Below are 25673 nucleotides of genomic sequence, written 5' to 3'. Positions count from 1 at the left end.
TAAATCAGTTTCCTCCTCCTGGCATCTTCCTTCTCCAATGGGGACCCCCCCCAGTTGAAAAACGCGGAGTGGGAGGATGCACCGCTCTGGAGATGGAGGTTCCATCTAGCTGGGGGGGACACGGATGCTTAAATTCTCCACCCCCGATACAAGGGGCTGATCTGGCCCCGAGAGCCCTTGGACGTGAAAAGCCCCCAGACTCCAACAGGGCAAAATATTCTGCCTGGTCCAGAAACGCCGAAAGAGAAGATTCGTCGGAGGCCGCATAATTAGCACCACCAGGGCATCTGTTTGCTGCTTCCTGGAAGTTATGATTCCCCCAAATTCCTAGGGAGAAGCCCCTGTTTTTGAATTAAAAAGGGCCTTTGCCCATTTGCCTCCCCCTACCACCCTAGAGAAGATCCCTGTTTGAATGCCATGCCTCTCCACACTCTAAATCAGTGTTTTTTTCAACCTTGGCCACTTTAAGATGTGTTGACTTCAACTGCCAGAATCGGACACGTTTCACAGTTCAGTCGGTGCTGCTGTCGGGGAATCCCGGGGGTACGATCAGTTTGGCACCTCCTGCCTACGTGAGGCTGGCATGGTTGTGAGTTCTCCTCCCCAGCTGCCGGGCACTGTCCTGCAGGGCCATTCTGCTTTGGGCAGTGAGGCGGTCCAGATCCTTCAGAGGGGTTCCTACCCTGTATCTCTCCAAACCCTGGCTTGGAGACGGGATCAGCCTGACCAGCCGTGAAGTGAGGGGGCTGAGAGGCGAAGAGGGGGGAGAGGGAGAGAGCTGGCTTAACTTCCTTATGGTGCAACTCTCCCTGCGCTTGTCAGCTTTTGAGCTTGGGTTTAGCACTCTGCTGGAATAGCGCTAAGCCCACGTTCCAAGGAAGCCAACCACAGGAGGGCTGTTCCAGAAGAGTGCTAAAGCCACGCTAGAAAGTAGCAGAAAACATCTGCGCAAGTTCTGATGGAAGACAAACCCTCCCTGCCCCCCCCCCGCCCCAGTCTTATCCACCCCCTCCTCGGCCCCATCCCAACCCACGTTATGGAGAACGATGGGGGAATGTTTCCCCATCAGCTGGCGATGTTTCAGGAGAAGGGAAGGGAAGGAAGCTGGACAAGTCCCTGCCATAACACGCTCTGTATGATGTAAATGAAGACCATTGTGCCCCTGGCAGAATGGCCATTGCCAAGGGGGGGCAGTACATGTTCTGCTCCTCAAGGACTGGTGCGCCACGCCGGGCTGGATGAAGAGCCCTGGAAGCGCTTTGTGGAGGCTCTGATGGCCGATGCCCAGGACAGAAGTGGAGCCCCGCTATTTCTGCCAGCTGCCCTGGTATTTGTAAGGAAGAACAGGGGAGACAAAGTCACCTGGAAACACCTGGATCCCCTCTCCCAAGCACAGATCTGCCCTGCCACCCTTCTACTGTTCCCTGAAGAAGCTTTCTTCTGGAGGGGGGCACAGATGTACCATCTTTTCAGCCGCAGAACAGCGTGGAACACACGGAGATTTTAATGCCAGCCTACCTTACCAGGTGCTTGTCGAGGACAAGGCCACACACTTGAAACATTCTCAACCATCCGCATGCAACTGATAAAACTTATTTAATTAGCATTGGTATATCCCATCATTCATACTGCACTGACTCTTATTTTTTAAAACAGGAGAAGAAACAACATAAACTAAAACCCGCGGCGTTGTAAAGTCAGCGTTAAAAAAACCAGCAGCGTCTGTCCTCGACCTAAACAGCATGGTTAAAAAAAATATAGAAAGGAGCCTTTCCCTGGTGCTGGAACTAAGCAGGATTGGGCCTTTAGCAGGAAAGGGAACCACCAGGAAATCCTGGGCAGCAGACTGAAGAGCCCTTTCTGCATTGATGCTAGGACCGCCACACGGATCTATCGATGGAATAACCGAGAGCTGAGCTCCGTTCACAGAAATGTTTACCCTCCCCTTAAAAGGAACTGGGGGGAGACAGACTCCATCCTGACCCTTTTGAATCTCTTCCTAATTGGTACGAAGCTGCATAAAATTGATGGAAAAGTTTAAGCGCAGGCTTTAGGAAAATCCTTTTCGCATCCTTGCTTTGGGGAGAAGGGACTAGCAAGGAGCCCACCGCTCTGCAAAGGCTCTGGGAAATTTCAGTTTCCCCCCCTCAACCAGCGAGAGCTGGAGACCCACGGAAAGGCTCCCTGGGCCGAGGAGGCAGACGTCCATAAAACGGCGTTGGGTCTCAGACGGATCCAGGTCGGGTCTCAGAGGAGCCCTGCTTCGGTTCCACCCCCCCAAAAAACTTTCAGAAACCGTCCCAGGTTGGGAGGAATTTAAAGCACGTCTCTCCGCCCTCCTTTCAGGAGTCCTGCAAGGGCTGTGTCCAAACCCACGAATTGGACCGTTCAGAGTGTGAAGGTTGGGGCCCCGCACGGGCCCATTTCCCGCACCTCCCCACTTGAGGCATGGCGGTGACCCCAAACCACGTTCGCCACATGAAGACCGTCCGTCTAACCCCCGAATCCAACCTTCCTCCCCACGGTTCGCGATTGTAAATACATATACCTCTCAGCAGGGCAGAGCGGAGGCCACGCGTGTTGTGGGGCTGTGGAAAGGTTGTGTGAGGGTGGATGTCGGGGGGGCACACAATGCACCAAGCCATGCCCATCATGCCCACACATGCATGCACAATGCAGAGCAGTGTTTCTCCACCCTGGCAACTTGAAGATGTGTGGACTTCAACTCCCAGAATTCCCTAGCCAGCCAGGCTGGCTGGGGAATTCTGGGAGTTGAAGTCCACACATCTTCAAGCTGCCAGGGTGGAGAAACACTGACGTAGAGAGTAAACAGAGCCACAACAGGTACCTACACTCATGCCAACCTCCTGGCATACCCAGGATAGGGCGGTGGGGGCAGTCTGCCCAGGCGCAGACCAGAAGTGGGTGCACTGTCTGGCAACTTGGGGACGACAAGGAGGTGTCTCTCCAGAGGGACGGTGGCAAGTATGGAGTCAGGTCGCTGCTGCCAGCACCCTGATCAGCTGTTTGACAGCTGGTGGCACAGCACAGCGGCAACCGAGGAGGGAAAGTGCTAAAAAGTCACCCGCTCCGGGTGTCACACTTTCCAGGTGCGCCACTGCCTGCCTCATGTCCAGGTAGCCTTGGGTGATCCCGCTGCCGTATCCTGTATCCCCGAATTCAGCGCTGGGGGCGACAGCCACCCACCTGCCAGAATCACCCCCGGCTTTGCGCTTCCACGCTGGGGCGTTTGTGCCCATCTGCAATTTGAGGACTATTGAAAGCACTGGCCTTCGGGGCCAAGGAGGAGCAAATCAGACACAGGCCTGGGTGAAAACTAACCTGGGCCTCGTTGGGAAGAAAGGGGAAATTTGGGGAAGTTTAAAAACGTTCATTTTTCAGCAGGATTTTGTTTCTCGTTCCAGGGGTAAGAGCTCGGGTTGCTCCGTGTGCGCACGAGATCGTTCCACATCTAAAAAGCCAGGAGTAATGCTGGCTGCTAATGCTCTATGAAAACTCAGCGAGGAACAGAAAACTGAAGAACAAAGTCTTCCAGCTTGCCAGGACCACGCGCATGTGGACGCTGTGCCGCAGCACGTCGCCAAGACAGAGACACCCTAATACACGTCATGAGTGCAAAATAGCACACCGCCAACAGTTTTGAAATCTCACAGGCTCTGCGCTCCCCATCTGGCCTCATGCTGGCGTTCCTTGGGTAGGAGCGACCCCCCGCCTTCCACCAACACTGCCACTGGACGAGGCTGAGCAGAGCATTATTTCTGACGTTCTTCAACAGCAACGTGAAACACCCGGAGGAAATCTGAGGCCGTTGACGTAGGCTTGGGTAATGCTCCTCCTCTGAAAAACTGTGTATGCGTCTCAGAGCGTGGGGCGCAATGTGGGGAGGGTCAACGAGCCTCAAGCAGGCCGTTCTTAAAATGCTGGGAGTAGCCGTCACCCCCGAAGGAACTCAGAGCCAAAGGCAAATGTTGGTCTCTCGCTGCCCAGGACCCGAAAGCCACAGATCTGCACATTTTCAAGAAGCTGTGCACAGACACATTTGCAGCCAAGACAACTGGTGCCAAGCCACTCTGCGTGACAAGAAAAGTGCCACACTGACGCACTGGCTGCACAACGGAAAGACTGGCATGCATCAAGAATGATTCTTCACACCAAAGCGACAGCGACACACGCAGGCTTCAACGACAGGGCCCTGGCAAGGTACAGGGGCCAGCCTCTCCTGACCCACCACCTATTGCTGCATGTAACCCAAATACACGTCAACATGCACCACGTCTCGCGCACAGGAACAGAGACACGGCAGTCATGCCAGCGCACAGGTGACAATGCCCACGGACTCCAGTGAAGACCACGGTGGGTGCAGGTGTGTGGAGGGGGTGCGGCAGGGGTGGGCGGGGCCAGGTGCGCCCGTGGTGGCAGCGACAGAACGGTGCCCCCTCTCCTGGCCGGGGCACCCGTGCCCCCCCTTCCTACCTTGATGGGGGAGATGTGCGAGTGAGACACGTAGCCGTGGACGCTCTCGATCTGGGATAGGTTCTTCTCCGCCACGTGGACCAGCTCGGGGGCCTTTACCTGGTTGGGGAGGTGGGCGGGGCTATGCTCCAGCGGGGGGCTGTCTTCATCTTGGTAACGATATTTCTGAAAGGAAAGAGGCAGACCGTCAGCGCCGACGCCTGGCATGACCCGCAGAGGAAGCAGGCGGCTTTCGCGCCAGCCGACACCTGGATCTGCGCCAGGGCTCGTCTCGTGATCCCAAAGCTGGGGACAGTGAGACCACAGCCCCTCAAGCTCCCCCCGCAAACCGGGCCCACATCTTTGGAAATACAGCAGTGATGGGCAAATTGTGCCTGCCCCATTCGGGGGAAAGTAATTGCGGCAGCCAGCCCCCTTCCTCCAAATTTGAGACCAAAAGGGACCCCAGGGGGCCAACTGGAAGATGCCAATGCAGACCCTGCCACTTTTCCTGACGCCTCCCTCCCTAAATACCGCCGCCCTTCAGTTCTCAGGTCCATCTCTGACCGCTATCAGTGCCTTGAACCCCACAGGACCCTTCCCCATTTCCAGAGTGCCCCCATCTTCTGTCCTCCCACCTGGGCCAGAGGTTTGCAGGCAGGTCAAAAAAGTCAAGATGGGAGCCAGGACCACGTGACTGAAGCCCTGTCCCTTTGCATATTGTATTAAAAAAAAAAGATGGGGGTTCAAACACCCAGTTGTACCTCCACCTTGACTTTTTTGACCCTGCCCCCCATGGAGACCCCTGGCCTTCAAAGTCACCACATGGGAGCAGGGAGGGACGTCAATTAAACATCGCCAAAGCAGGGAAACGGGCAGGAGAAACACAACAAAAGCGATTACAGGATTGGGGAAAATCAAAGCGTTTCGATTTCTAAGAGATTCATTTCTCCGTGGCCCCAAAGAGCAGTTTCAAGGAAACCCACAGAAGACATCAAACAGAAGGGAGCTGCCAGGCGCACAAGCGTTTCAAAAGTGCTGGACTTCAATCTCCAGTGCCCAGTTGGTACAGACATGAGCGGTTTTTAAAAAGGCGTTTTAATACTTCCTTTAAGAAAAAGGTCTCCCGTGCAGGGAAAAAGGCCTTTTCAGCCAGTCCCTGAATCACTCCCAGCCTTGTGACCCTGACCGGGAAGAGTCTGCTTTTAACCCCCGAGCTTATTCTGAACTGCAGGGTTCAGGGGCTACAATCTGGAAAGTCGGAAGTTGCTCTGAGCATGTGCAGAATGTGCTGGAACAAGACCAGAGAAATTGCTGGGGCTTTTCCTCATGCACGAGACCCCGGAATTGAGGGTGGGGGCACGGGGGTCCACTGGAGGAAACAAAGGAGACAAATACTGCAGTGTTACACAGAATGACCTCGCTGTGCAAGATACAACTGTCAGAATAAACTTTTTTTCATTAAGAAGAATAAGAATGATTAATTTTAAAAAGTCCCGTAATTTGTGTCATATGCACAATAATGCCAGGATATGTATGGCATCACCGTGACTTCTACTAGGGGCTTGAGGGGAGCGGGGCTTTACATTAAACCAGTGTTTTTCCAACTTGGCCCCTTGAAGATGCGTGGACTTCAATTCCCAGAATTCCCCAGCCAAGTTTGAGAAACCCTGCATTAAACTGATCCCGCCCCCCCCCCCCGCAAATAGCTACCATTCCACAGTTCTGGAATCTTTATCCATGATTAATATTGCATGATTTTGACTTGACGGTTAAACACTTTTTATTGCAAATTGTCACGTTTAATTGTCACATTGCAAATAGTCATTTTGGGAACCACTTGGGGAGGTGTTATGTAGACGATGATGATTGGTGACTTTTTCACTCTCCTTCCCTTTCCCCCTCTTCTTTTGCTGTGATTTCCACTGACACACTCAGACTGCACATTTTCACAAAAATGCCTACTACCGTTCCACTCCCAACAAGAACACAGCAATGGTCCTGCTCGGTGAAGCCAAGGGCCATCTAGCCCAGCCTCTTCATTCTGCCAGCAGCCAGCCAGGTGCCTCCAAGGAGCTTCCGAGTAGGAGAGGGCACCTTCCCCTCTCTTGCTGGTGTTCCCCTGCAAGTGGGACCCGGAGGCACCTGCACCCAACCTGGAAGCAGCCCTGGGTCTTCAGGGCTGACAGGGAGACCTGTCCTCCATGAATCCCCCTTCAAAGCCATTCCAGATAGGGGCCACCACCATGCCTTGCAGGAATGAACTCCACAGACTGTGAGAAGCTAAGGAGAGCCCTCTTCCCTCAGCCCAAGGGCCATCCTGGGCCAGATGCCTCCAAGGAGCTCCCACGCAGGAGGTGGAGATGCTCCCCTGCAAGTGGGACCTGGAGGCACCTGCTCCCAACCTGGAGATAACATGGAATCTTGTTGACCCTAAAAAAACCAGCACACCAGGAATGTATCAAATCCCCCTTTAAAGTCCTCCCAGTTAATGGTTAACCCCCCAAGCCCACAGAATGCAAGTGTCAAGCCCTCCCGCCTACCCCACTGGGCTGGAAGGAAGCAAAAATTACACAACTTTGGGATGGTGTCTGTAATGCTCCTCTGGGGTAGATTCAGGAACTGAGAAAGGAATTTCAACCCTCATTTATTCACTGTAGGAGGAAAGCCACATTAGGCTACAGTAGCTAAAAGCCAGAAGGATTTCATAAGAAGCTTTTTAATAAAAGGTGTTTGTTGGAGAAGGCGCTACCAGACTCCTCCTGACTTTTAACCTCATTTATAGTGAGTTCATTAAGGAGGAGTTTCTCGGAATGATCTCAAAATCTTCTTCCCAGCCCTCTGGCCATCTTGGCTGAGCTGCCATGTCGAAGCGCTTGCATCCACATTTCCAGGCCTTTTCCAGCCACCCCACAATCTTCCACATCAAGAACAGGACAAGACCCATCTTGGTGCAGTATTTCGTTTCTTCCCCTTGCAAGTTGGGATCTAGAGCCAACCCTGAGTTGGGCATTCAGGGGCTGGAGCATCATAAAAATAATGTGCCGGAAAAAATTCCTCCAGGGACAGCCTGGAGCTAAAGAGGGAAAAAGCTACATTTTGCCAAAGGCAGCCCACCGCCGTCCCTGGGTGGCAACGACTCCAAGGAACTGAAAGCCCCCTTCCACGAAAGGGGGTCTTTGGAAGGAAGGGAATCACCAACTGCACGAGTGGCAAGCATGCCCAAATTGTCCGAGTCGTGTGAGCTGGGCACAGTCTAAACTTCTGTTGATTGATCAATCAACTGAAGCTGGAAAGGAAGGCAGAGGAAACCCCTTAGTGCCTCTTTTTCAAATGCCCCCCCATCAAGGACCACGAAATGAACATTTGGGACAGCCCTCCCTTGGGTTGTCTTCATCTTGAAGAGCTGGAACTTGGTATGTTTCAGCCCACGGACCACAATCGCATTTGTGTATTCCCTTCCAGACTTTCCATTCAAATACTTTTTAAGACGAAATCCTGTACTCCAAAGATTAATCCAAAATTAAGAACATATTTACTACTTGAATTGTTTTATAAACCACATGCCATAATAACTCTTCTTGGTCAACGTTTTCAAGTAGCAATCTCTGAATACTCGGGAGATAAGGGTTGACGCAGGTCCAGCTCAATGATCCTCAAATGTCCTATAGAAGAGTTCCTCAACCTTGGCAACTTTAAGATGGGTGGACTTCAACTCCCAGAATTCCCCAGCCAGCAAGAATTCTGGGAGTTGAAGTCCACCCATCTTAAAGTTGCCAAGGTTGAGGAACCCTGTCCTACAGTACTCAACTTTTGTCTCTGCATGTGAGTGTTTTTGCACAAGATCGCAGCTAAGTGGAGTGAAAATACGGAGGCAGTGAGTGGGCTCTGCTTGGCCAGCCATGTTGGGGTTCACGTGGGGAGGATGGAGTAGACCTGATGGACCTCTGTGGATCACCAGGGGCCACTGGAGCAATGCAACATCCAGAAGCAGGACTTCTGAGATGCAAGACCCTCTCTCTCTCTTTCTCTCTCATGCACACACACAAATGTTGCGTCCTGCTTTCGGTTATCTCAATGCAGTTCCAACCAGATCTGCCTCGCAGCACATGAGGGGTGGCAGGCTTGCTATGGAGCTGGGGGAGTCTTTCCTGTGGCAGCACTGGGTGCAAAAAATGCGGTGGGACCTGATGCTTGCAATGTTTACCAGTCCTGTACTTCGAGGTATGAGCAAAGTACCTTCTGTTCCACGGAAAAAGTGCTTGGAATCAAAGGCATTCACCTTCCTGGTGCCCAGCATTTAGCAATAAACCCTGAATGTAAGTATTGTTCCAAATGCCCTCACATACAGTACTTACCTGCACCATGTTGCAAAAATGTGGGCAAACTGGCTTCCCAACACGGAAAGAAAACTAGCTAGTTTATGTTTGGGCCCCTGGAAATACAGTACAGAGATCTATATTAGAGTGCATAAATAGAGGCTTGGAACAAAACTGAAGTAGGGAGTTGAAGAGGATTTGGGGAAAATGTCCCCCTCTCCACTCAGCTACAGTCTTGATTTCTTCTCTTTTCCTTTTCATGGTACCCCAAAGGGAAAGAAATAATTATGGTTGCTCCCTTGCAGCTCGATTGTCTGGAGTGAAGGAGTTACTGAAGCCTGCAGAACACAGTCCAACTGGGACTTTTAAATGCGGATTGACAGGGAATCAGAAGGCTGGGGGAACGGAGGTTGAAGCCACAGAAAGCAAAGAGCACAAACCTTTAGCAAGAATCTCCTCCTAACATCGAATTATGGGGGGGCACCCCAGTCTGACCTTGGCTTACAAAGCACGTTTTCAACTATAGGTACAGACAGTCTCTCCAGAAAAGTATGCTATTGGGAACAAAAATGAATGCTGGATTTGTGCTGGATAGATTCGTTTGGAAAGAGAGGAGAGGCAGAGGAGAGCAGCAAAGATGGGGATGGGCTCGGGGGGCTGAGTCCTACAAAGAAAGGTTAAAGCAGCTGGGTATGCTTAGCCTAAAGAAGAGAAATGCAAGATTCTGCACCTGGCAGGAAAAACCAGACGCGCAGGGACCAGACAGGTGGTACCTGGCTCAGCAGTAGCATTTGCGAGAGGATCCGGGTGCCTTGGTGGAGCACAGATCAAGCATGAGCCTGCAATGTGCTGCCGCTGCCCAAAGGCCCAAGGCGATCTTCAGCCGCGTTGACAGATACACAATGTCCGGATCCCGGGAAGAGATAGTCCCGCTCTACGCTGCATTGCCCAGACCGGGCCTGGCGTGAGGGGTCCGGTTCTGGTCACCTCAACGCAAGAAGGACGCTGAGGAACTGGAGAGGGGCAGAGAAGAGCCACCGGGACGGGGATGGGCTCGGAGGCTGAGTCCTGCAAAGTCCGGATAAAGGACCTGGATGCTTTTGGCCTAAAGAGGAGAAGGAACACGAGCGCCGTCTTCCAAGCCTCAAAGGGCTGCCCCAGGGAGGAGGGGGGGATTTGTTCTCCAGGGGTAGGACAAGAACCAAGGGTAGAAACTTTATAGGAGATGCAAAACTGAAATAAGGAGGAATTTCCTGGCCATGATTGCTACCAGGCGGGGGACCAGCCTCCCTCCTAGAGTTGTGAGGGCTCCATCGCTGGAGGTCTCCAAGCCAAGTTTGGACAGCCCCTTGTCCAGGATGGTCTGAGGCTTCCTGCCCTGGGCAGGGGGTTGGACTGGGTGACGTCCAAGGTCCCTTCCCAGCGTAGGTTTCTATGAGTTGAAGGTACTGGTCTCACCTTATTAAAAACTAAAGCAGAGCTGGGGAAATAAAGTCGCATCGCCAGTTGTGACCCCAACCATGGCACGTGAACACAGTTAAGCCTGGGAAGAAGACAGCAGTAACCACATCGCTCAACTTTTCCCTGCCTTGGCCATTGTTATTTAGAGAAAGAGGCCTGATTCACTGTAACAAGAGAGTAAGAACTGAATATTCATCATCGGTTGAGTCTGGATTTTCCTGGAAAAGATGGGAAAATGATCTGGGAGCAGAAAGGGCTCTCCTCTTAAACATCTGGGCCAAACTCCCCTGGACCAGCTGAGCCAAATTGGTTGCACAAAGCGTTTGCATGGCCTCCGTGGGCAAGAGGGGACGCTAACTTACACCAGAAATACAGGAGGATTCAAGGGGCGTTCGTGGGGTTTCCCCACACGATCCTTTCAGAGTCTCATTTTTTTAAAAACTGCAAACGGAAGCAGTTTCCCGGCCCGAATGCTTTTCGCTTGGAAGAAGAACGGAGCGCCCCACTAGATCTGGCCATTATTGTTGATTAGCCCTCAAAGAGCACCCCCGGAGCAGCGGGGGCGAATTCACTCTGTTCCTGACACGCTTCGGGCAGGGCGAACAGAGGAACAGACCAGCCATGAGGGATTCCCAAGAGGAGGAGACGCAAGGGAAGAAGCTTTCCCAGAAAAAGTCGTTCCAGATCGTAGCTTCCTCGGGAAGGGCAGAGATGGGTTAATCCAGAGTGTTTCAACCTTGGCAACTTTAAGATGCATGGACTTCAACTCCCAGAATTCCCCAGCCAGCAGGAAAACAGAGTCCCTGAGAAGTGGGGGGAGGATGGCATCATAAGTGACATCACAGACATCATGACATCGTCCTGCAACTGAGCTATAATTTGCATCACTGACTTCCTTGGCAGGATGATGTCACAATGCGCTACATGGGCTGCCCAACTGTCATCCTGTAGCCTCCAAATGTGTAGGACTACAAGGCCAGTAATCCCCTGCCAGCATCTCAGCCTTGCTGGATCAACCAAAACGGCTCCGTTCATCCAACCGGGCGCTTCCGGAAGGCAAAGGATCACTGTGGACATCCTAGTCCATTGCATTCTAGCAAGTGGTGTTCACAAGCGCGCTGCCTCTGCGCATGGCACCCCTGGCTATGAAATGCCATGCCCCCGCGTACCGGAGCCACAAGGCCCACGAAGTCTGCACGGCGTGAAGCCATCCAGGTTGCGAGACACCCTGGAAGCTGAAGTCCCAACCCAGCTCAAGGCCGCCAAGACAGCACGAGTTATGGCCGTCTTTTCCTCGTCTCGGATCCTTTCTAGATTTGGAGGTGAACGGTGGCCCTGTCGCTTTAATTTCTTGGGACGACTTTCCCCTTTGAGGGCCCAGCAAAAGAAAGACTGACCTGCGCCAGCAAAGCCCTTTCCCCATTGGCTGAACTGCTGTGACGTCGCTAGAGGTTCAGCCACGCAGGTGCAACAGCATGGAGTGGTAGGAGAATATATGGCACTGGTTAGGGTATACAAAATAAAGTAAACCTTCCTTTGCCCTAGTTATCTTTGCAGGGACTTGAGAATACAATAAGCCATAAAGCCAGTGTTTCTCAACCTTGGCCACTTGAAGATGTGTGGACTTCAACTCCCAGAATTCCCCAGCCAGCCATGCTGGCTGGGGAATTCTGGGAGTTGAAGTCCACGCATCTTCAAGTGGCCAAGGTTGAGAAACATTGCATAAAACACTCAGGAAGCCAGGAATGCTGGTAACTTTAGGGGGAAAATATTTGAGGCAACCTAAGTTCTGGGAAGCAAGGACAACATGAGATAAACATATAAGAGGTACCTTGCTAAAAGTAACCATGTTCATAGGATAACATCTTTGTTCCTTCACTGCTATCGCTGTTGCCTTGTCCAAGAAGTTAAGTTTTCTTATGTGATGCTTTTAACTGGGTTTTCATTATACAGCTAGTCCTTGTTTAGCGACCATAATTGGGACTGACAACTTGGTCATTAAGTGAAGCGGACGCTCAGGGAAACTATGACTGTGCTTCAGCTTTTCTTTGCCTTACAGAACTGCGAAGGTCATAAATGCAAGGATTGGTTGGTCGCTAAGTTTATCACCATTGTAACTGCAAATGGTCACTAAAAAGGCAGTCACTAAACGAGGACTACCTATATATTTTTTATTCCGTAAGCCACCTAGAATCTTTTTGGACTTGGTCAGCCTTAACAAATCAAATCAATGAGTCAATAAATGGTTTTTTCATAGTGCCACGCATCCCATCCCCACCCTTTTTAGGCTTTGCTTGGTCTTTCCTCCAGCACCATAATAAACAACTTTGCTTCAATGCGACCATGACTTGGTCTCCAGTCTAAACAAACTTTTTGGGAAATTGGTGAAAGGGAATTCAATTAGAGTGGCATAGGGACCAGAATACACCCCACATATCATCAGAAGCATCAGTAGGGGAGCCAAGACAGCAGCTATAAGCACATGACTGAAACCCTTTTTGACATGCCCCTGATTTTCTGAAAATTATTTGCAGATTGGAGCCAGCTTTTTGCATGGACCCCAATAACCGGAGAGGAAATTAATTAATTTTAATTAATTTAAAATTTAAAATTTTTAATTTAATTAATTTAATTAAAAATTTTAATTAATTTAAAATTAAAAATAATTAATTAATTACTATTATTTAAAAGACCTATATGGCCGCCCATCTTAAGCAACTCTGGGCGGCTCACTATGTTCCTTAATGGGAATATTCCATATTTCTTATTTCTAAACTCCAACACTTTGAAGGAGACATTTACAGAACTTCAGAAAGATTTTATAACCAGCCCGTCCATTTAAAGATAAGCCCAAACGTTGCAAAAACCATGACACTGGGATATTTCTTATGGCCCAAGTTCGCGTGGTCTGCAAGTCTTCTTCCCCAGCTGAGACAGCATAACCTGTTGTGTTTCTTGCTCGGAAAAGATGCATCGTTTCCCCGCTCAGCGAGAAATCAACCAGAGATGGTGCCCTAAAGCCAAAGGAGCATTTGCTCATACCTCCAGCATGGACTCCTTGACACTGCTTTTTAAGAGGGGAAAAACAAAACAAGCATTTTTCAGGAGGGAGCAATTTGCCGGCCCAGCAGATTCTGGAAAATTCTGTTCTGGGAATTTGCTGAGAGCAGACACTCCCACCCCAGATCTGCACCAGAGTCACGGGATGCTAAGATTCAGACACAAATATACCTTGTTCTGGTCTACCTAACATGGCTGGAAGTGCAGAAAAACCACCTTTTCCCAAACAGGAGATCCAGACATTATCTGACCTTGTGGCTGAGACAGCAACAGGACTGGATACCTCCAAATGGATCACACTTTATTTCCATCGCCACCACCCCCTTTCATCTATTAATAGTGTTTCTCAACCTCAACAACTTTAAGATATGTGGACTTCAACTCCCAGAATTCCCCAGCCAGCCATGCTGGCTGGGGAATTCTGGGAGTTGAAGTCCACATATCTTAAAGTTGCTGAGGTTGAGAAACACTGGAAGTTCATATTCTACAGCAGGTCCTAAATTGGGGTTCTTTCCTGTAGGAGGACTGTAATCCCATAATTTCTGCTAGGAGTTAAGGATCCAACCCATCCAGAGGACACCAAGATGAGGAAGGCTGCTAATGTGTCTTCATCCCCCAGCAAGTAGATCTGAGCAGGCCAGCAAGCTACCTTGCAACGCAAGACCTAAATTATTTATATTGTCCCTTTTCATACACAACCTGAGGAGCTGGTCCTAAGTCAAAAGAGCCCCCCCATTGGCCGACAAGCAAAGCCCACGCTGCCTGGATTTTGATGGAGGCTGCTTCTCATGAACTTTCTTATGGGCAACCAGGCAGCTCCAGGAACCTCATCTGAGAGTCAGCTCCGTGTTTGTTCTCCCCCTTCAAATCTGCTGAGACGGCCATCTGTTCATTGCAAAGCCCATCTCTCCATGGCAACTAGCATGTTTTCCCCGTGTAAGGGGGATCGTGTTCTTCAAAGGCATGAGAGAACTTGAGGAGAATTGGGCTGAGGTCCACTGAGGCTGGGTCTAGTTCAAGAAGAAGCAGAGGAGAGCAACTGCCCTCCCGGCTCCCAGGGACAAAAGACTCGAGGATGGGGGCCCAGGTACGTGGTGGGCAGAGGGGCCAGCCAGGGGCCGGGCCCTGGGGATGGAAGTCCTCCCGATTCTGCCCAGGTGAGGAAGCTGCTTCAGGACTTTCTTTCTCTGCAATCGCAAGAGGATGAAGATTTCTAACTCTTATCAGTCAGTCAACATTCAACTGCTTAATGACAGTGACAAACACGTGCTTGAGTCTGCGGGTGAATTTTGGAAACAGCCGTGACAATGTGCGTGGCAGTGATTTCTGGCTCATTCTACTATTCCTGGGGTTCTCCCATTTTCTATGATTTAGCACCTGGTTTTAACCTGGGTTTTGGCGCAAGCCCTCGTACTGGATCTTTTCAGATTATGTACCGTTCATCTTCACATATGTATAGTCCATGGATTTGGATTATCTGCCATTGGGTAAATTACTTTGCCTTCTTGCGGCTATATAAATTTGATAGATAGATAGATAGATAGATAGATAGATAGATAGATAGATAGATAGATAGATAGATAAATAAATAAATAAAATTAAAATAATATGATGTGGGTTGGAGGCCACAAGAGAAGGAAAAGGAAGATTTAAGGAGAGCAGAGAACCCACTTCAGTTTCCACCCGTGCCTTGGAAAGCCTCTCTTCATTCAGGAGGACTCCCTGCCCCATGGGCCACTATGTAGAAACTATGGAAGGAAACAGCCCCCGCCCTTGCCAGGAGCTCAAGCGGGTGGTCAGTCCACTTCCACCGGTCCACCCCTGATGCCTCTGTCATAATTCTTTGCCCTTTCCAGGCGAGACTCAGGGACACGGGAAGAGTGCAAGTTGATTGTCCTCCACCTTAGCCCACCCAGGTCCTATGAACATCCCCAGGAGATCTCCTTGGGGAGAAGAAGGCACCTTTGGACCTCCAGAAGCCACATTCTGGTGCAATTCCTGTCCAGCCAGAGAGGGTGGGCCGGGGTGAAAAGCCAGACTTTGCCTGGGCCAGCTCCAAGGCTCTTCCCATCAGCCTGGCCCAACTGATGGTTTGGACCACAACTCCCACACGCCCAGCGGGAACAGCTCTTGGCTGGAGATGAAGGGAGTTGCAACCAAGCTACCCGGGGTGGGTGGCTGGGCACCAGCTTGGGGAAGACTGTGGGAGATGCTCAGGCGTTTTCCTTCCAACGTGGCTTCAGGCTGGGCACTCCAGGGCTTCACCTGTTTTCTTACTACCTAAGACTGGCAACTTCTCTGGAAATGTTCTTGGGACGGGAGCCAGATACGCAATGCCCCGAAATAATGAAAAAGGGAAAATCGGGATAGATCAAGGTTTCTCAACCCTGACTTTAAGATGGGTGGACTTCAACTCCCAGAATTCCGGGAGTTGAAGTCCACCCATCTTAAAGTTGCTACGGTTGAGAAACACTGGGATAGATGCCCCCCCCCGCACTTACTGTAGGCTACCCCAAGCAGCAGCCACGGACCAACCCCGAGAGAAGCCGTGTGCAACGCCCCTCCCACCTGAAAGAGCCCTCCCCACGTGGGACTGGGTTTCCCAAAATGATCAGCTCCGCACACAAGAAACGGGACCGCCCCCCCTCCCGCCCAGCACCGCCCGCTTGGTTACCTGGGGGAGCGCCGAAGCCACCGGCACGATTAAGCCCGCCCCCGAGCTCTGACTGGCTGGTGGCGAGAGCCACGGCCGCCCTGCCATCTGCTGCCCCTCCGAGGCGCCCCTCCCTGAGCGGAGCTCCGGATTAATCCCTAAAGCCTCTTAAAGAACGGGCGAGCCGGCTTTCCTCTTCGGAAAGACCCGCTGGACAGCCGGCGCCGGGGGCGGGGGGCCCACTGCGGGAGCAGACCTTCCTCTGCCCCCGGGGCTGCCCTCCCTCCTCAGCCTGGATCCCCCCCAGCTGCCTTGGACTCCGACTCCCATCATCCCCCCGCCCGCGGGACTGGAACGGGGGTCCCGGCGGCCGAAGAGCGGGCTGCAACTCCAACTCCAGCCACGCTCCGGAGAGGGGCTCCACGCCCCCGCGGGAGTGACTCTGGGGCAGGATCCGAGGCCCCGGGCTCCGGGGGGTCTTCCTGCCGCCCCGCAAGTGAACCCTTGGCCGAGCAACACAGCCCGCGCGGGTCTCCGCGTTCGGCGCTCGGGGGGCTCCCCTCTTCCAGCTGCCCCCTCCGTCCTCCCGCTTCCCACCCCGGAAAGAGGGAGGCGGGGGGACTCGGGGGTCCCCCACTCCGTTTCGTCGCCGGCAGCTCGGAGATCCCGGAGCCGAGTCCTGCTCCGCCGGCTCGGGGGAAGGCGGCTCCGGGACCTCGCTCGACGGCCCCGGCGTCTCTCCCATCGCGGGCAACGGAGAGCCGCCCGTCCGCGGTTCCCCCGGACGAAGGCCGGGCTGGCTGCTGCGCTCCACGGGCGCGCCGCGCGGGCGGCCAGGTCCGTCGGCCCGGGGTGGGCGGGGAGAGGCCCTACCTTGCAGCCGAAGACGAGCGAGAGCGTCCGGTTGCTGCAGGTGACCTTGCACTGGCACAGGACGGGCGAGAAGCAGCCCGGCTGGCAGACCGCGGGGCACACGCCGTTCAGCCCCATCGCTCAGCCGCCCCGGCCGGGGCCCATCGGCTACCCGCCGCCGCCGCCGCCGCCGCCGCGCACTGGCCGCACCTGCGCTGCCCGCCGCCCTGCGGGCTCCAGCTGCCGCTCCCCCCGGCCGGCCAACTCCGCTCCCCTCCCCCCAGGATGGGCGCGGCCCCGCCTCCCGCTCCTCCCAGCAGGCAAGGGCAAGGATTGGGCCAGGGGGGCGGAGGCGGAGGTGCTCTGCCCGGCCCCCTCCAAGCAGAAGGACCTTCGGCAGGACAGGGAGGTGGGGACAACAACAGTGGCACCTAGAGACGCGCTGCTCCTGAACCTGGAGGTTCTCTTTCACCAGCTCCCACTCAGTACAGGAAAGCCCCAAAGTGGGACTCCTCTTGTTCTGGGGGCTGCTCAGGAAGGCCACGGCCTCCCCACACCCCCAATTTCCCGCCAGTGATGCTTGGTGCCAGTTATGCGCAATGCCCATAACACAAGCAGAGCTTTGATCATACCATCAAAGCCACCACCGTGACTTTTTTGACTGTCCCCTGCAGAGAATCCTGCTTTTTTCCAAAAAGGTTGGATCTGGTTGGTCCTTGCCTGGAGACCACTGTGGAGTCCCAGGGCTGTGGACCAGGAAGCCACATCTAGATCTCAGAAGAAGGCCATGACAAGCCGCTTCTGTATTTCTGCTGGGGTCCCCTAGAGTCCAGTTGAACTCCCATCTCTACCTTTACCTTAAAGCAGGTACATTTGACTTTGTCAACCCACAGAATTAGACTGTATTGTTTTATTCAGCCAAATCCTGTAGGAGAAAAGAGGACGACACACAGTCTTCGGATCAGAAGGTGGAGGCGCCCAAAAGGAGGCCATCAAGACTAGAAGGAAGAGTTGGCCATTTTGTTTATTTATTTATTTATTCCATTGCTAAGACCTCCCACTCACCAGGTTACAGGAGCCAAGGGTTCTGGAGTCTCTCGGCAATGCACAGGCTATGGTGAGCAAACAGGAGAACCCTTAATGCACAAAGGTGGAGACGATCTAATACGCATTACTGAAATCTGGTGGGACATAACTTACGGGTGGAACACAAGGGCTGAAGGATCTAATTCAGTGTTTCTCAACCTTGGCAAGTTTGAGATGTGTGGACTTCAACTCCCAGAATTCCGGGAGTTGAAGTCCACACATCTCAAACTTGCCAAAGTTGAGAAACACTGATCTAAGTTATACAGAAGGATGAATAAGGAAACAAGGAAGACGAGTATTTTATGGGGAGGAAGTACACACAAGTTGAGGTCCAGAAATTGGAACATGAGGGTCCCAGTCAAGAACATCTGGTAAGAATTCAAGAAAGAGAGAGGGGGAGATATATCATGGTGAGGGTGTGCTATAGACCACCAAGCCAGTTAGACCTGATCTCAGAACTTCAACTCTCTGGGCACCTGTTGGAAAGCCAACTTGGCCAAGATTGGCCAAGATCTCAACACCTCCTCAGTGGTCTTGCTATTTCAGTTACCAGAAGGCTGAAGAAGAGATCTCCTAGATCAGATCCTAACCAAGAGGGAATTGGTGGTTGAGGAGATAAAAGCAGGGGGAACTTTGAGAGGATGTGACCATGTCATCTTGGGGTTCGAGATGCTACGGGAAGAGAAACTGGAACACAGTCATACACGCACACCAAATATCAGGGGAGACAATTTCAGTAAGCTTAGAGAAGTGTTGGGTAGGATCCCAAGCACAGAAATCTGCAGGTCAAAGGGAGCACACGAGAGTTGGGAGCTTCTCAAAAATAAGATACTGGAAGTCCAGTTGAAGACATGCCAAGAAGGAGAAAAAGGAAGCACTTTGGCTAAGAGTCGAAAGGGACATTTATAGGAAGACCAGCGATGAGATCATCAATGAGGAACTCCAGCAAGTGGTCTACCAAGCCAGCAAAGACAGTTCCCCAGACCAGTGTTGCTCAACCTCGGCAACTTTAAGATGAGTGGACTTCAACTCCCAGAATTCCCCAGCCAGCCATGCTGGCTGGGGAATTCTGGGAGTTGAAGACCACCCATCTTAAAGTTGCCGAGGTTGAGAAACACTGGCCAGACAAACACCCTGTCCTCATCTCTTAGTTCCTGACTCTTGCTCTTTCTACTTTGAAACAGCACAGACTTCTCTAAGCAGTTGCGTGAGCTTTTGGAAATGAAGATAATCCACTTTTGCAAAGCACGGGAAGGTTGCAAAAAAAGCCTCTAAATGCTTCCAGCTACCAAGTTCAACGGTGAGGAACACAATTCAATGAAATTTACATGGAGCTGTTGAAGTCAAGACAAAACCGGGAGGCTGAAGGAAAATCTTTAGCAGGAACTCCTAAACGGAACGCAGAGATCGTTGCAAACGATCTGCTGAAACGCTGAGTGGATGCTCGAGTAGTTACCCACAACCCACCGTTGCTTATAGTACCAAGTTCTGCATGGGGGGAATGGTCAGAAGGAAACACTGTCACACCAATGCCCACCTTGATCAGCCTGAAATGTCTCGGTACAAGATGCTTTGGCTGGCGAAACCAAAATGGGCCTCTTTGGTCAGAACGACACAAGACCCCTTTGGAGAGAAAAGGGTGAAGCCTTTGAACGGGAGGAAAAAAACACCTTATGCTCTATTGCGGTGTGACAGCCAGTGGCACAGGAAATATTGTGCAGGTGGGAGGAAGAATGCATTCCACGAAATAGCCACATATCCTAGAAGCTAAGGTCCCACAGGCAGTGAAGCAAATGGAAACTGGAAGGAAGTTGCGTAGTTCAGCAAGACCTCAGTCCCAACCATGCCTCTAGATCAGTGTTGCTCAACCTCGGCCACTTTAAGACGCGTGGACTTCAACTCCCAGAATTCCCCAGCCAGCCTTGCTGGCTGGGGAATTCTGGGAGTTGAAGTCCACGCGTCTTAAAGTGGCCGAGGTTGAGAAACACTGCTCTGGATCAACCTTGAAGTGCCTCCAGGAAAAATCCCAAAAGTGGGAAGAGAAAGACCCTCAGCTGCCTGCAGGAAATGTTTGACAGCTGTAATTTCTAGCTCTTCCAAAGTATGGGAAGCGAGTCCTAACTTCTGCACCCTCGTGTAAGCCTCTGCGCATAAACAGTAAGCACACCTCCAAACTTGCAGAAAAAGCGTTACATTTAACTTCGATCCCTCTAGAATTTGGGTCAGCTTTGAGGGATCCATTGAAACGTATCATTTGCATCAGTTGCAAGCCCAGGTGAGGTGCCTCCTCGTCCTGTTCTCTCCTGCATCTTTCCCCAACACTAGCACATGGTTTTTGCTTATAGATTCCATGCTATTTTTTTTTTCCTCCTAAATGTGGGGAGCAGAGAGTTTGGGTTATTCGTGCTTGCTCTTTTGGAGACAAAGAAACACTAGCTTTGGGGAAAAGGACAGGCGCCTTGCTCACTCATAATGCACTCAGGCTGTGATGGAAATTGCTTTGGGTCCCATTCCCTCAAGCAGAATAGGAAGAATAGATTGGAGTGTTTTCCACCTGGCCAGACCAGCCTCCCGCAACCTGGCCGAGGTTTCAGAGCCCCCCTTTGGAGCTGGGTCTGCTGAGAAGCAGTAGGGAAACAGAGCAAGTGCCTTGCAGTCCCCTTTGGTGGGCTTTTGGAGCACATCTGGTGAGACATGGCTTATCAACATCTGCCTGGCTCAGATCCCACTTCAGAGCTCCTCCTCTTAGATCCTCACTGGCTCATCTCAAGTGACTGGCAGGCACACTGGCCAGGATCTGGGGTGGGAGGGGTCTTCCCCAGCCCTGCCAGGGGGTGCAGAATAATGTATCCCAAGCTGTCCTTCCAGGTTGGAGACATCATAAAGTCCTCCTCCCCCCAGGATTCAGAGGAACACTCAACATTTACTGTGATTTTGAATAGCAAGGAATATACAGTACTTGGTTCTGGGTGCAGAATTGGGTAACCCACTCAGATAATTAATTGCTTATATCCAGGGGAGGAGGAAAACCTCCATGTGGGATGGCAAATTCCAGGTTGTAGTTATTTCTAGTTATAGCAAACTTCACCTGTACCAAACTGGGTTAAACTGCTGGTTTGGTAAAAGGGCAATGCCTCCCTCAAACTCCTGGTGATCTTCCAGCTGCATCTATACCATTTTGGGGGGAGTGCACCAAGGGGCTTCCGGGACGTGTCTGATGCCTCCCTTCCTAGAACTAACCACACCTGACGCTGCTTAACTTTTGGGGATCAACTAGAGTTGGCTGCACATGATGACTTTGGGTTTGGGCAAATGTGAGAAAGCCTCACCCAGAATCTCAGGGGCTGGGGGTTTTTTTGCGGGGCAGACCCCTGGATTCAAAAATGCAACCTGTTTGTTCACAGAGGCAACTTCAAGAGCTGCAGGGAACAAGCCGGACCCCTGCGGTGAGATGGTGTCCCAGCAAGGCCCTCAGCCCTGATCACTTTTCATCTCGACATGCGTGAGAAAGGAGTCCAGACGCACAGGGATCTCTCCTGCCCCGGCCAACTGCCTGACTGGTTCCCAATCATACAGACATTTCACCCCTCTCTGCCCACACCAGGGCAATCTTCGGCCCTGCCCCTCGCCTCTCTCTTCTGGCACCTTCTCCACCTTCTCATATGAAGACAGACCTCAGGACCGTTGCAACAAAAACGCTCAGCTTTGACGGAGGGACCAGCTCAACACCCGAATTTTAAGCAGGTTGAATCCCGCAGAGGCTGCTGCCGTAGCTGACTTTTCTTCCACCCCCAGGATAGGGAGCGTTGCAGAACAGCTTGCTAACACGCCGGTTCACAGGGTTTTGACCCTCGGCTCTTCGAAAGGTCTAAAATCGCCTGCCTTGAGTCACAGTCTTCCGGAGGTTAAACTACAGCTTCCACGGTCCACCCAAAAGCACGCTCACTGGGAGATGATGAAGTCGTATAAAACAATATATGCTGTTACTCTCTCCCCAGAGCAGAAGGATGGAACCAACCGACAATTTTGCTTAAATGTTTAAGACCATTTGCAAGAAATGTGGGTTGCTCTCCCTGCCTAGCACAGCGGGACCATGGCCCGACCTGAGGAAAGCTTAACACACAATCCTGAATTCCAGTCAAAAATCAGAATGGCTGATCACTCGATTTCTCGCTTGCTTTCTGCCTCCAGCCAAGGCCCCACCTCAAAAGCCACCTCTGGGGGCCGCTGGTCTGTGCCAACAGCTTTCCCAGAGCTGCCCCCATTTTCACACATTGCCCTAAGCCACGATGGCTGTGGCTTGCAGCTTCAAAGGGTGCACGAATCCAAGCACTGTGGTTTAACTTTCTACAAACCAGGCCGTGACTGCATGGTCAACAAACTACGGTTGCAAAGAGAGGCTCGCCACAAGTTTTGCATGGATGCAGAACTTCTGTCCCACCTTTTCAAACCCCTTGCACACAACATCCTCCCTCTTGAAAATCTGCACACACACCAAGACAGGCGCACCCTCACTCGCACATTGCTTCTGTAATTATGACATGCTTCTACTGCAGACAAGACATCCGGTCTACTGGGGAGAATTAAAGGGAGGGAGGGAGGGAGGGAGGGAGGCACCAGCGATGCAACTTTCTGTGGCCCTGCTGAGGTTTTGATGCTGAATTCATGGCACCAAAGAGCCACCAAATCTAACTCTGGTCCAAGGTGCAAAAGCATTTCATTTGGATGAAAATATCAAAACATAATCTGCACCAGGATGAGACGCCCAAGTCACACACAACCCATCCATGTTAGCCACCAACTGTTTTTGACTGAAGGGACCCTTTAAAACATCATGCTCAGGGAAACTGGGCTCTCTCCTGTCCTGTTTGTGCGAAAGCAGACATCCGCACGCCAGCAAAGTCCACCTTTTGGAAGGTGGCACGTCAAGCCGAAAGAGTTTCAGATCCTTGGGGGGGGTCTCCTGGGTGGGTGGGAATAAGAGGCCGTGACTTCTCAGTGACCCACTCCCCAGCCACTTCCAGAGCTGGCGGAAGAAAGAACCTACTTCCCGTCTTCTTGTGTCTGACTTGGCTTCAGCAGTTAGAGGGTCTCTGCGTCACTCTCTGAAGATTGCCACAAGCAGCCAACCTGATTAGAGACCCTGCAGCTAGGCCTGAGCTATGTCACTGCTTGGGGGGGTAGGGGGTGGGGGGCGGAGAGTACCTTGTCTCAAATTCAGCTTCCCAACTTCAGAAGCCGAATCTCCTGCCTCAATTCTCCTCTCTGGCCGTTTTGCTCCCCTGCAGGACAACCAGAGGTCAAAGTGTCTCTGAGCATGTGCAAACATCCTCCAGAAAATCGATCAATAATGCTAGCCAGACCTTATAGCAAGGGGCGGGGGTTAGGGGATTTGAATGACCTTTCTCCCAAGAAGCTATGCATGGGGGAAGGTAAATGAGCAACTCCAGTCCTTCTTTTCACCTCCCTCCTCCCCAGCTGTGTCGGCGTGGGCTATTCCAAGCTGATTAATCCCTAGGGTTAATCAGAGATCCTCCCCCCTCCCTTTTCCCAATGGGGACAGGAGACAGCGCCACCCTCCTCCCTCCGCAAGCAGACTGAAAAGATGCCGCTGAGCCCCCACAGCACTGCACCCTGCACGATGCGGAGCATCCCTCTGCCCCCCAAGGGTGGATCACAAGGATTCCCCAGACCCTTCCCCCTGCTGTCACTTTCCCCAGTCTGTGGCCTTCCAAAGGGGTCCACGTGGCAGTTTGGAGAACCCCCAGCCCTAGAGCATCACTTCATCTTTGCCCCAGGTCAAGAAATAGGGGCCTGCCCTGGAGGAGCAGCAGCAACAGGAGCAGGCGGGAGAGGGGAAATGGCTGTTCAGCCCCGGCATATCGAAAGGAGAGGGGCTTTCTGGTGAGCCCAGAGAAGCTGGGGAGCAGGGAAGCTCCTCGTCAACTTGAGATTAAAGTACACAGAGGGAGCAGTTGAAAGCTGCTGGTGCGCCCACAATGTCGCTGGGTCTCTGCAAGGGAATTCCTCCCTCCCGCCTTCAACCCAGCAGTTTGGAGATGCAACTCCCACCCTACACCTGGTACCAACCCGGCTTCCCCGGGGGGCGGGGGGGCGATCCTTGTCCCGGATGCTCTCGGGGTTTGGGGATGAAGATGTGAAGGCCTCTGGGTCGCTTCTCTGGGGCCCTAGAGCAGGTCCCACAAGGCTCTCCCGGCCAGCCTGGGCTGGAGTTGTTCAGACCAGGAGTCTGGGCCACCCAACAGCCAGCCAGCTGCAGTCAAGAGCAAACAAGAGATGGCGGGAGGGTTTCCCCCATCCCATCACCTGCCAGCAGCTGGGATGCAAGACGGACACTGCGGTTGGAGAAGCTATTCCAGAGAGACTCGACTACCTCTGACTTAATGCTGGCTTTCCTCTAGAGCAGTGTTTCTCAACCTCAGCAACTTTAAGAGGCGTGGACTTCAACTCCCAGAATTCCCCAGCCAGCCTTGCTTGGAAAAAAATTACGGCGCTTCTTCCAGAGGGAAGCAAGGCAAGGGCCAGGATCTGGTCCCGTGGGCAGTTCTGGGCCGTCCAGTGCTCTTCTGCCATTGCTCAGTTGGACACCTCCATTCCCTTAAGCCTCAAAGATTCAGCTTGGAGGTTGGAGAAACTTTTCAAGCAGCCCCCCACCCACCCCCTGCAATCATAGTTTTCTCCCGAAGGGGAAGGGGATTTCCCTCGGAAGTAGAAGAACAAAGCATGGTCTTAATAAATTAATGTTTAAGTTACATTTCATTGACCGGGACAGAAACAGCTGTCTGTTGGGGGGAGGTCAATGGGCATGTAAAAAAAGGGACAGCCCTTTGATTGCATGGTCACGGCTACCATCTTGACTGTTTTGACACACAGACACACAGACACTCCTGCAGGAAGATCTGGGTTGTACTTCATCCAGCTAAACTCTAATGCAATTTACTTGGGGTTCAGTGTGTTGGATGAAGCCAGTTCTCGTAGCTTAGCCATGGCTAAACCAACATGGTGTAGGTCAGTGTTTCTCAATCTTGGCAACTTTAAGATGTGTGGACTTCAGCTCCCAGAATTCCCCAGCCAGCTTTGCTGGCTGGGGAATTCTGGGAGTTGAAGTCCACACATCTTAAAGTTGCCAAGATTGAGAAACACTGATGTAGGGCTATGTGAGAACATGGTCTCCCTTCCACACACAAAGGGCTTTGTCCGGCCTGCCAACAAAGCAGGCGTTTACTCAAAGTCGGGGACAAATGGGCCCACCCCCCTGCTTTTGGGGGGCCCTTGACAAGTGACTGATCAGACGTCCTTCCCACCCAACTACAAGGCTGAACGTTGAGAATCAGGTCTCTGTGTCACTTTCCTAGCAGTCTTGACGGGCCTTACTTTTTAAAAGGCTGCTGAAGAGGAAAGAGAATCAAGTCCTTCGGAGTTATATTTCTGGAAGAACGTTTTCAAGAACGCTTTCAGATTAAGTCAGCCAAGTCTCTCCTTCAACACTGCAAGCTTTGGAATAATTCTCTTCTATTAGAACAGGAGAGCACGTCCCCTTCGATTGGAATATTCTGAATAGTTTATACCTATGCAAATAAGTCAGCCCATCCAGAAAATGGGAGACTTCTTGTTTGAAAAAGAAAAAAACCTTGCTTGAATCGTTTGTTAAAATCAGGAACACCTAATTGCTCTTCATCCGTGGAATTTCTCTTGTTTTAATAACAAAAGTTAAGAGCCTTTTCAAGCAAACCTGGGCCCCTTCCGCC

The 25673-nt window shown here is 52.0% G+C and overlaps 1 protein-coding gene across 1 annotated transcript in view; it reads right to left on the bottom strand.

Moving 5' to 3' along the window:
• The window catches only part of DLG4 (discs large MAGUK scaffold protein 4), a 44120-nt gene extending 27111 nt beyond the window's left edge, over window positions 1–17009 (bottom strand). Inside the window, exons 1-2 of the mRNA XM_088142074.1 lie at window positions 16840–17009; window positions 4495–4659 (exon numbers count right to left, since the gene is read on the bottom strand). Of these exons, the coding sequence (XP_087998200.1) occupies window positions 4495–4659; window positions 16840–16956 (282 nt within the window). The 5' untranslated portion in view covers window positions 16957–17009. The remainder of the gene's footprint in view (window positions 1–4494; window positions 4660–16839) is intronic.
• Window positions 17010–25673: the final 8664 nt, after the last annotated feature.

Source organism: Python bivittatus, unplaced genomic scaffold (assembly GCF_059951505.1).
Source record: "Python bivittatus isolate LINGU-HERP-01145 unplaced genomic scaffold, Pbiv_v1 ctg000370_np1212, whole genome shotgun sequence".
NCBI lineage: Eukaryota > Metazoa > Chordata > Lepidosauria > Squamata > Pythonidae > Python > Python bivittatus.
Note: the sequence above shows the minus strand (reverse complement) of the source record. Positions and strands in the feature narration are given on the sequence as shown.